Source organism: Typha latifolia, chromosome 4, assembly GCF_019914945.1.
Source record: "Typha latifolia isolate L0001 chromosome 4, TyphaL0001v2, whole genome shotgun sequence".
Lineage (NCBI taxonomy): Eukaryota > Viridiplantae > Streptophyta > Magnoliopsida > Poales > Typhaceae > Typha > Typha latifolia.
In genome coordinates, this window is record NC_133089.1 from 12466360 (window position 1) to 12477851 (window position 11492).

An 11492-nucleotide genomic window follows, 5' to 3' on the forward strand; every position below is an offset into this window, starting at 1 on the left:
CATACATCTCTTAAACTAAGAAAAAAAATACATATATACTCTTGCCTTAAAAAAAAAGAATTAACTATATAGACCCACTAAATTAAAAAAGAAAAAGAAAATTGGATCAGGGATGTGCGTGGTAATAAAATAATTCGAAGAATGTATGCAAAAAATAGTGACACTTAGAATTATCTCTAAAATAAATAAAAAATTAAGTATATCCCTTTATTTTGGGCCAAAAATTACTTTTACTTCCTAAAACTTTACAGTATACAGGGAGCACTAACATCATTTAGCAGAGATAACAAATTAATTTCAGGAATAAGTGTATGTAAAGAATAAAGTAACTTTTAGTTTTTTTAACAATTACAATTTAATCAAAGAAGCAAAGTGATAGAAAAATAAATTTCATAAGGATAAATGATAGGGTGGTAGAATAAATTTACTGCTTTCAACTTGGAATGTTTTGCACATCATCTACAATATGAGAGACATGAAACATGTTCAAAGTTCCAATCTACCCAAATTTATGGCACAATTAAGGATGTACCTTTCTGATAAAGTAGATGCTACATCATCTGCATCTTACCAAGATGAGTTAAGAAAGGCACCAATAATACCAATGAGCATTGATTGAAGGTCATGGACAACAATAATTTTGTCCCATATGCATATATATATATATATATATATATATATAAAAGTTAACATCCATGTGAGAAGATCTTTTTCTTTTCTTTTCTTTTTAAGCATAGGGAAAGGAGAGAAGGGAAATAAATGCTTCACCATTTAAAAAAAAATCCTTTTGTCTTTTTATGAGAGAATATAAAATTTAAGGCAATATTGCAATTTGCTCCCATGCACATCAACTCCCCAAGAATACAAAGATTTTTTTTAAATGCTGTTAACAAATATTGTAAAATTATATACATATATATATTCCTCTTATAGTTGAAGAGAGAATGTTAGGGATTCCTGGGCTGAGTAGTTGATTAAATTAAATTTCCAAACTACCTGGAATAATTTTGATTGGACATGTAGTCTCTCTCTATCTCCATGGACTTTTCTATTTATTCCTAAATACTGCACAATAGCCTTTTTCTTCACCCATTTTTTATCACTTAACTTCCTTGAATTATTATTATTATTCAGATACACAACTCATATATATATTTTTTTTAGCTACATAGACCCTCCGATGTATAAAAATTCTTAGTTCAGAAAGTTCATATAGTTTTTTTTTTTTACTCTGTTGAGATGTCAACACGGGTATATTTTTTAGTTTAAAAGTTCTATGTGAGTAATAATATAGTTCAGAGAGTGTATGTGAAAAATAGTGATAGTTCGTGAGGGCTAAGTGTAATTATTAATTTCTTATTCTCTAATCTTAAAACATTGCAAAGAAAATCTACAATGATAAGTTGACGGTAGAGGGTCTTACGGTGATGCGTAGGAAGATCCCGGAGAAGCTGAGATGGAGAGGTAGGATAGAGAAGTAAAAGGCTTAGGAAGTTCGGGAGCAAAATATAGTTAAGCTTAATAATACTAATCCTAGTGGTTCTACTTTTATAGTTGTGATCCATGTGGTTTGCAACTTAATTTATACAATCGTTATTTCCTGCTACATCTTTCGATCTGCGAATCGTGTCAGTTTCGGTGGCATTTACTCCCCCATAATCGCTATATAATAAATTCGGAATTAGATATAGGATTAGCATATCTTCCACTTGAAACAAAAATCTTGTTAATCCCACCCAACGTTTCCTCTATTTCTACTTCTCTAGTCTCTCTTCAATCTTATATACTAACATCTAGGACATTTTAAAAAAAATAAAAAATAAAAAAATGAAAAATAAGAGGAGATTTTATATAGATTAATTGCAAAGAATACGAAATACTTTGTTAGAGTCCGCGACGAAAACCTAAACAAATTTTTTAAAAAAAATTTCTATCTCAGGTATAACCATAACTAAAAGTACGAATAACTTTACAATTATGAGTTTGATTAATAATAGTATTAGTGACCTCATTGCCTAAGAAGGTTGAATGTTTCCATTGATAACATTGGCAAGCAAAAGGGAATTAGGTTCTATTCAAATATTAGAAATGTTTCTGTTGTGAAGACACAAGAGAGCTTAACAAACATGAATGATTCTCGCATACAAGTCTTTCAAAATAGACGCATGTTACTCTGCTAGGAAAGGAGCATAATTAGCTTGTTAGACAATGAAGCACACTCCATCTTAGAACGACCGACAAAAAAGACATATGTATTATCTTAAACCATATTGGTGGTGATGGTTCCCAAGGGAGGAATAATTAAGCAACTTTCTTTCTCGACGAATTTTGGTTTAGACAACGACTTGAGATAAAGATCGGAAAGCTCCTTAGGAATGTCCACCTCATTTATAATAACTCTAGTTTAGGTATGAAAGCACAAGAGGAATGATGAAAAATCTAGAAGAAAAATGTATGAATTTAGCACAAGTACTTATGCAAGTAATTAGTTGGGAATCTACATTTACCACCCATATTAACTACAAGATAGTTCAAAAATTTTATTATTTATTTATTTTCTCACATATTTTATTAGTATTATTTCTTTTATATATTTATTAGAAGTGTGATAGAATTATCCTTATCCACACATATGAAAGAGAGAATGAAAATTCGAGCGTGACAATATCAAAACCAACGTAACACCCCGTCTGTAGAAGAGCAGAGCGTTCTAAATTCGTATATGTCTTTTGTCGTCCCTCGTTTCCCTCCTCTAACGTTTTCCTCTCCCTTGGCTCTTTCTTTCGTCTCGGAATGAGATCCTCGGAACGCTCTTCACCTTAGAATAGCTCCTCGATAGACATCTACACACACCCAGAGAAGAAGAAGAAGAAGAAGAAGAAGAAGAAGAAGAAGAAGAATGGATGGAGGAGGAGGAGGAGGATCGGAAGAGGCGAGAGCGCCGCTTCTGGAGAAGGAGAGACGATCGCTGCGGAAGAACTCGGTGGGATCGATGCTCGGAGAGTTCGTGTCGAAGCTGCCGGAGAAGGTTAAGGACGGGGTCGACCCGGAGAGGCCATTCCACATTGACGTCTCCCGGACCAGGGGATTGATTGAAGGTAGACGATGAGTCTCGATCTGACTTAGTTGGACGAAAATTTGGATCTTGGGGTGGATTTTGGAGGAAAGGTCTGGCTTTTGGGGGGATTTTGAGCTCATTTTTTTTTCTTTCTTGTTTTTACCTGGGGTTTGTCTTCTTTCGGAGATTTTTTTTTTCTCTTAAGATGTTACATTGTTTTACTTGGGCTTTCTAAATCTTACATAAAGTGTCTTGTTTATTGATCAGTAAGTGATCTATTAGATGTTCTCTTGTGATCTTGATCTCATTTTATTTGCTTGTGTCTATAGATGGTCTACGTTTAAAGTCAAATCTTTTGGGTCAATTTGGGTTTCTTCTGCACCATTAAACTCTCTGATTTGTTATCTTGGTGCTCTCTCTAATTCATGCCTTGAAGCAATTTGTTCCTTTTCTGAATCGCAAAATTTAAATGATGTTGTTCTTAAGCTACTTGGTTGTTCTTGATACTTCTATGATATTAATTTTTCGATTTAATTTTTTATGTATATAATAATTTAATATAACATAGATCTGTGGTTAAGAATTTGATAACATAAGGATTATCCATATTAAGCTGTCCATATTGTTCTGCATATGACTGCCTTATCTTTCACAGGGGAGAAAGACTACTATGAAAAGCAGTTTGCGACCCTCAAGTCCTTTGAGGAAGTTGAGTCATTAAATCAACTGAATGAAATTGATGAAGCTGGAGATCTTGAGGAGCAAAGGCAGAGTGAATTTGCCATGAGGATATCCAATTATGCAAATATTCTTCTGTTGGCCTTGAAGGTATTAACATAAGCTTATTGGTTTTAATGTGAGTGAGATATTTGTAATATCTAGTTCATAAGTAAATGAGTACTTCAAATTGCAGATCTATGCTACGATAAGAAGTGGATCCATTGCTATTGCTGCATCGACACTTGATTCCTTATTGGATCTTATGGCAGGCGGCATTCTTTGGTTTACTCATCTGTCGATGAAGAATATTAATGTCTACAAATACCCTATTGGCAAATTGCGTGTGCAGCCAGTAGGCATTATTATATTTGCTGCTGTTATGGCCACTTTAGGTATGCTTTCTTTTCCCATCTATCAATTTAACATATTAGCATTTGTCATGTTATGGTAGACTGGTCTAATGTTGAATTTTATATTGACAAGAAGATTATTGCTATCCTCATTCTAGTCATAAATTTAGGGCGTGGACTCAGAAGATCCTTCAAACTTCAAAGTATTGGAGTATTTAAATTAGCAAATCTGATAACCTATACATGTACATATCATAGTTTCAACTAAGTATGTAGAAAGACATAAGAAAATCTTGATCATTGATGTATCACTTAGTTAAGAAAAATCCCAACTAGGTATGCTTTCTTTTCCGATCTGTGAGTTTAACTGGTAGCATTTACCATGTTATGGTTGACTAGCCTAATGTTGAATACTATGTTGACAAGAAGAATATTTCTGTCCTCATTCTAGTCAAGGGTGTGGCCAGAATATAATCTTCAAACTTCAAAGTATTGGAGTATTTAAAATTTGTGTGAAGTTGGCAAATCTGGGAACCTACACATGTACACATCATAGTTTCAACTATGTAGAAAGACAGGAAAAATCTTGACCATCGATGTATCGCTTAATACATGGAGAAGTTGTGGGAATGAATTAGGAACTGACCGCCGTTGAGAGACTAAGTAGACCTTGAGACATAATTTAGAAGTACTTGAAAAGTTGTGTTTGTACACTTTTTTTATTCAATATTATTTCAATAAAAATACTAAAATATATTTCTAATAAGGGGTTCAAAATATTTACAAATTTAAGTTTCTCTTTCCCCATGTTGAGAGAGAACAACCATCACGACGCTAGTATGGTGGTCCTATTTAAAGATGCTAAAACTTCCAATCTCCAAATTATTTATAAAATTTCAGCATTTTCATATGGAATACATACTTGAAAGAAAACACTGAAAGTTTCAGCATCTTTAAAAACACTCCAAGTTCTAGGTTTTTAATCGGAAATTTTACACCATTGCCACATTGGTTGTTCACTATGCTTCGTAGGGAGAGAGAAACTTAAATATCTAACTCCTTTAAACCCGCTATTAAGAATATAGTTTTTATTAAAATAACATTAAAAAGGTCGTGTTTTTGCATATGGTCTAGTAGGCACAGAAATCACATTTCAAGAGACCTCCTGTGCTCCTTTTTTTCTTGGGAAATTTGAAGTTTCATGCTTGAGCGTTACCAAGATAAGCATGCTAGAGAGGCCTTCTATTGTTCTTAAATTACTTCAGTTTCTATAGATCTTTCTAATAAGCCCTTAATCAAAAGGTTCATCAAGTCTGTTTCTTCCTTTTTAAGGATTCCAAGTTTTTATTCAAGCCCTTGAACGCTTGATAGAAAATGAAGTTCCTGAGAAGATGACTTCAGCACAACTGGTGTGGATGTATTCAATCATGTTGTCTGCAACAGTGGTGAAACTGGGTCTCTGGCTTTATTGCAGAACCTCAGGAAATGATATTGTCCGTGCTTATGCCAAGGTATATATCTGATTCTCTTAATGTGAAGGTCGGATTATTTGATGAACTATTTTATTGGAAAGCTAATGTTCTTTACTAGAGAAGCTAATTAACATTGCTACTATCCAGGATCATTATTTCGATGTTGTAACAAATATTTTAGGCCTTGCTGCTGCTGTTCTTGGTGACAAATTTTACTGGTGGATTGACCCATCTGGGGCTATAGTTCTTGCAATTTACACTATTTCAAACTGGTCCGGAACTGTTTGGGAAAATGCAGGTTTTATTTTCCTTCTCATTTTCTTGTTGTTCACAATTGTTTTAATATACCATCAACTTTTGATGGAATTTTAGGAAAATACTTTTCCCATCTATGGACCTAATATATGAATCTGATACTACTTCTTTACATCAATTGTTCCTCTGCTCTATATAAGCTTTATTGGCTAATGTATGGTTCTTGTTTTGCATGATCCAGTATCACTGGTTGGTCAAGCAGCCCCTCCAGAAATGCTGCAGAAACTAACATACCTTGTCATAAGACACGACCCTCAAATTAAGCGTGTCGACACTGTTCGTGCTTATACTTTTGGAGTACTTTATTTTGTCGAGGTTAGTATCTTGTTTCTTTCAAGTATAGGTGAATAGAAGAGACTTATCAACTAAGAGGGGCTGCAGTAGTGAATCTAGCCTCTCATCTTTTATGACCAAACATTATGATTTATGATTTACTTATGGTGCTTCCCTTAATCTCCCATGCCTACATTGATCACTGTTGAACCGTCAATCATATTTTTGCTTGATTCCAAGCAGAAATAAAGCTTAAAAGCCTCCTTAAAATACAGGAAAGTACATTAACAGTATTGCTGAAGATATTTTTCTGAAAAATATTTGACACCTGATATAAGTCTTTATAATTGTCTACTGTCTATTTTTTAATAGTAAGAGAGTTCCTTTACTATAGCATGGCTAGGCTGCTTGCTCTGTTATCTCGGATTATAGTTGACAGGCAAATTTTTTCATGACTCATTTGACCTTCTTATTCAACAACAGGTTGACATTGAACTTCCGGAAGATTTACCTCTGAAAGAAGCTCATGCCATTGGAGAGACACTGCAGATAAAGATCGAGGATCTTCCAGAAGTTGAGCGGGCATTTGTTCATCTTGATTTTGAATGCGACCACAAGCCCGAACACTCGATTCTTAGCAAGCTGCCCAGCAGCCAGCCTTGAGATCCATAGGTTATATTTTTGTAAGTGCAAGTTCTAGTCAATTATATTGTTCCCTTCGTTGGGCGGCTCCATTGTCCACACCTATGAAAGATTTTCACCGTCTTTTTCTCAAAGATCAGTGATTATAAGTTAAAAGAAAATTTGATCATCATGCCAAATCTGTCCTAATAATGCTGTAGCTCTTAATGTATTTGATGAGAGAAATTCTTGGACGAAATTTTACACATTTCAGGTATGAGAACTTGGTTGTCTTATAGATCGAACTATCTTCATCTTAGTTGGGGTTTATATTTATTCGATATTTGAGTGAATTATTCATATTATTGATAAATCAATTTTATGGTTTGTATAGTTCGTGGCTATTTCACGGGAGTATTCGTACAGTGGAATATTAATTGCCAATCTAGCAACCTAAAATTAGAGGACAATGATCAAGTGTTTGAAATATTTGTTGGCATATTGTTATTATAACTCAGGTGAAATTGGATTGCAACATACATTACTATTCTACAATTGTCAGAGATTTCCTAAATGATGGTGAGATTTCCATCTGTCATTTCTTTCCTAGCACTCCCACTTACTCCTGCTATGCATGTCAATTTGCTGAAGCCATTTGTGTCATTGGTGCACATTATATGTAAAGCAAAATGTAATGGAAGCATGTTGATTTCCATTTCAGCATACAATGTAATTTTTATTTGACATTGTTCAGATGATCAATTACAACCATAGTAAGAAAAAAGGGACCAATTATAATAACATCAAAGCAAAGTAAAAAAATTATAGTTGTGTATACATGTTAAGGTTTCCTAGATGCCCAGCCCTTCGATATCTTTCTCCCAAGATAACGAACAGCATTTATCCCACCGGCAGCAAGTAGTCCAGATACTGCCTGCCTAGCACTTGACATCATAACCCGACATCTCAAAGCTTTTCGGACACAATTAGCTGCCTCCTCCTTGGAAGAAATGACAATCTGGGGTGCTATTATTCCTATGAATCTTATAATCATCAGTAACTATAGTGGATTTACTAATGAGGAGATCACAGGAAGGAGAGGGAGATCATTACCTGCCTCATCTAATTTATACTGCGGTCCAATTAGTCTTTGGACTGTCCATGGAAGAGTAGAAAAGAGATAGCTTGTTGCAGCTGAACCACAGTCCTGCAAACAAATTACCGGTTCATAAATCAGAAGAAAAAGGATTCGGTGTTTGTTTGAATTTCAGGAATCCTTACCTTTTTAGCTATTGAGAAATAACCTATCCTTGATTCTCAAAGGAAGAAACAAAGCATGAGATTTACCACACTACAGCCAAACTCATAGATCATGATGGGATGAGTTTCCATAAGTCATTCGTAAAGAACATCAGACTCTCTTTATGATTACAGTAAAGGACATTGAGTAGGGAGTTCAATCATGCTATATACACAATGGTAATATTTTAATTTGTGAGAATTGAACAAACCTGCTTAAATACTTCATGCTGGCCATGAGATGAAACTTTCAGCAGCCCTTCATAAGTGTATTCTTCTAGTAGTGGCCTATACATTGATCTGAATAGTTGGAAACTTCCCTGGACAATCTTTCTCACCTAGTAGTATTACAATAGGAAAATAGTATAAAACAAGAACAAGAAATGGTCATTAAAGATAAAAGGCTGCAAATCAGGTTGTTGCTAAGCAATGTTCTAAAAGACTGTAGATGGTAGGTGGGCCACTAGAGGGTTACCTAGCATGTAGGGGCTAGGTGGGCGCCTAAAACTAATGCGTTCATATGACACAAAAGCTGTGAAACATTAAGATATTCATACGTATCCACAACAAAATTTGTTTTTTTCATGCATAGTGGCAATGGTCATCGTTGCCACTGTAAGAGCAGCCTTAGAGTAGTAGCAACTAGTAACAACCTTCTAGCTATTGCTATTCCCTGTAACTATGATCATTCCTAATCCTTACAAGAATAGAAGAGAGGGAGAGAGGATGAGGATGATAAAACTATGGGAAAAACTCCCATTTAATTGGAATTAAAAACCTCTTACAACTTTAGTGATAGGTAGGCTTGGGGACCAACTAGGAATAGTACTTTATACTTAATATTGTACTATAATTGCTCACAAGATAAAAAACCACCTAACCACCTATTGCCTGAGTTACTGCCTTAGGGGGGCCACCAAGGTGCCCTATCTATGTGTTAGGCAGGTCCTTGAGGTGTGTTAAGTTTAGGCACTTACAACAAACAAGCACGGTACCATTATACCTAGGTTCAATGGTATGCCAAAATGAAAATCTGAAGTTATTATGTAGTCTACTTGTCTACTTCCCTGATACCATAAACAGAGTTAATTTATCAAAAATTTTAAATGATAAGTTATCAAACTTAGATACTAAGATTATTCCAAATTGCTCCATATGAGATTTCCTCATATGTTTCCTGCAGCCAATGTCTAGATGGTGACCAGTTAATCGATAGCTAGGCACCACACTAAACTAACCTTATTCTTGTCTTCTGCAAAAAGCATCCTGAGATCACCCATGTATGAGAGGCTACAGATTTTAGCATATAAATCATCCTGCATCACAAAAGAAATTCTGAAACAAATATAGCAATGCATAAAGGGGCATATAGAAACAGGTATGTTATAGGGGAATAAACTTCAACCAGACCTCAGAGAATCCAGGTGGCAAAAGGAGGAGGGAAGCAGCTATTGCTGATTTTAAGTTAATGATATTGACCTTTTGAATCTCCCAGTTATCATTAAGAATAAAAACCTGTATGGGGTATAAAAAATTATTAGGAACTAGAAGTATCTCGAAGAAACAACAACGCTGGATAAAAGAAATTTAGACATATACAGGGTATCACTCCAAACATAGATCATGCAACTGAGAAAGGAAAACTGTGAACACGTTCTATTTCCCTATTTATACAATGCAAAAAGTGAAAACCACAAGCATTAGCTTCAATAAAACTCATTTTCCATATTTTTGTGGTTAGATTCCGGTCCCTAATATCTGCAGATGCCAATTATGGGATCATTGGACCCGTGATCAGCAAATCCAAGCTTTAAAAATATTATGAAAGAATCCCTAAGAAGTTGTCTAAAGCAAGGTTTTAATTTATTGATTGTTGCATTATAACTATAAGTCTATCATGTCAAATACATAAAAACTTGGAGAAATGGAATAGTGTATACCTCTTAAGGGCCTAAATACTATAGTAGGTAACTACGAAGCATGGACACTTCAAGTCCATCACAACTGGGTTTCACCTATCTTAGCTCTTAACCACTAGCAATGTTAAATAGGACTGATTTGAAGTGCCTCAAACCTTTAAAAAAGAGAACATGGCAACAAGATATAAGTTTTAGGCTTCAGAGAAACTAAAAGCAGAAACTTCATTGTAAAGATTCCAACAAGATTAAAACTTAAAAGAAATAAGAAACATGAGGACATGATGCAGCATCTCAATATTATGATCAGTTTATCAATCTAAATGCACACCTCAAGCAATAACATACAGGTTTCTGCAAGCGACCACTCAGGTAGAACCTTTCCCATGTCAATACATCCATAGCTAAATCATGCATCCTCACAACTCCATACTTTATCATCTGCAATCAAAGAATCCTGATCACAAATTAAAAAAAAAAAAAAATCAAGCATGAAAGTGGGTGGGTGGGGGGGCAAAGCAAAACCTTGTCTCTCCACTCCACAAAGGGATTAAAGTGCACACCAGCACCAACACCATCAGCCACCCGTGTAATCTGAGCCCTCACAAAAATCAAAACCCAACATACATCAAAATCTCCCAAAACTCGCAAGACCCACATATCCAAATCAAGAAATCGAGCATTCCAAAGAATCAAACCACTCCCGGGCCGAGACGAGCCATCCACTTCGAGTAGTGCTTCCTGTTCCTTTCCAAATTCTGGGTTTTTTTCCCCAAACCAACAAAGTCAAGGGACGGAAAAAGAGAAAGACCCACAAGTAAAAACAAATTCATCTAAGCTCTACCGAGAACAATCTTACCTCGGAGTGCCATTGAATTGGGTCTGCAACACCCAAGATATAATCCACCATGGAAGTCTAAGAATTCATCAGAAAAGAAGAGAAGAACCCAAATGAGTAACAAGAATGATGCTTCTTGAATTGAAAGAGAAGTGGAAGGGTGAATAACCTTGTCTTGGTTGTTGCGAAGAAGAGAGGAGCCATAAGCGCAGCAAAAATCCACCGGAGGGAAGAGCTCAAGTGGGCCGGCGAGCTCGGCTGCTGTCTTCTCCTCCATTGCCACGAGGAGACGAGTCGACTCGAACGAAGCTCAACGACATACGTGGTGAGGTTGAATTAATTGACAGGACTTTGGGTTAGGGATCGGGTAAACGGGTTCGACTCCAACCAATCCAATTCCGACATTCGGGGTTCGGTTGACATTGTCCTTTTGCTAAATATAGAAAGTACAATTATATTACCTCAGAAAAGATGCAAAGAAAAAGATCTTTTGCGTGTATACTCTCCAAAAAACTTCTTGCGGTGTAGTAAGTATTGGATGTTGTAACTGTGAAGTTTTGATCTTGCTTTTTATTGTGCTGTGGTTTATGTTAGTTTAAGATTGATCATTTGATATTAAAATGGAGACTA

The 11492-nt window shown here is 35.4% G+C and overlaps 2 protein-coding genes across 3 annotated transcripts; one reads left to right on the forward strand and one right to left on the reverse strand.

Annotated features, from left to right (window-relative positions):
- The first annotated feature begins 2707 nt into the window (after positions 1–2707).
- LOC140786658 (metal tolerance protein 4-like) lies at positions 2708–7107 on the forward strand. The gene is made up of 7 exons (XM_073135258.1): positions 2708–3098; positions 3714–3886; positions 3972–4170; positions 5461–5639; positions 5748–5898; positions 6097–6230; positions 6672–7107. Exons 1-7 carry the CDS (start codon positions 2900–2902, stop codon positions 6849–6851), a joined length of 1215 nt encoding a protein of 404 aa, XP_072991359.1. The 5' UTR covers positions 2708–2899; the 3' UTR covers positions 6852–7107.
- A 394-nt stretch (positions 7108–7501) lies between these two features.
- On the reverse strand, positions 7502–11200 carry LOC140786659 (uncharacterized). 2 transcript variants are annotated; one of them, XM_073135259.1, is made up of 10 exons: positions 11032–11200; positions 10884–10940; positions 10723–10782; positions 10550–10618; positions 10373–10465; positions 9519–9623; positions 9347–9424; positions 8321–8446; positions 7923–8016; positions 7502–7844 (listed from the first exon to the last, which is right to left on the reverse strand). In XM_073135259.1, exons 1-10 carry the CDS (start codon positions 11137–11139, stop codon positions 7651–7653), a joined length of 984 nt encoding a protein of 327 aa, XP_072991360.1. In that variant the 5' UTR covers positions 11140–11200; the 3' UTR covers positions 7502–7650. The 2 variants fall into 2 exon arrangements, with proteins under 2 accessions (XP_072991360.1, XP_072991361.1); XM_073135260.1 differs by having other exon boundaries at positions 7927–8016; positions 11032–11186.
- Positions 11201–11492: the final 292 nt, after the last annotated feature.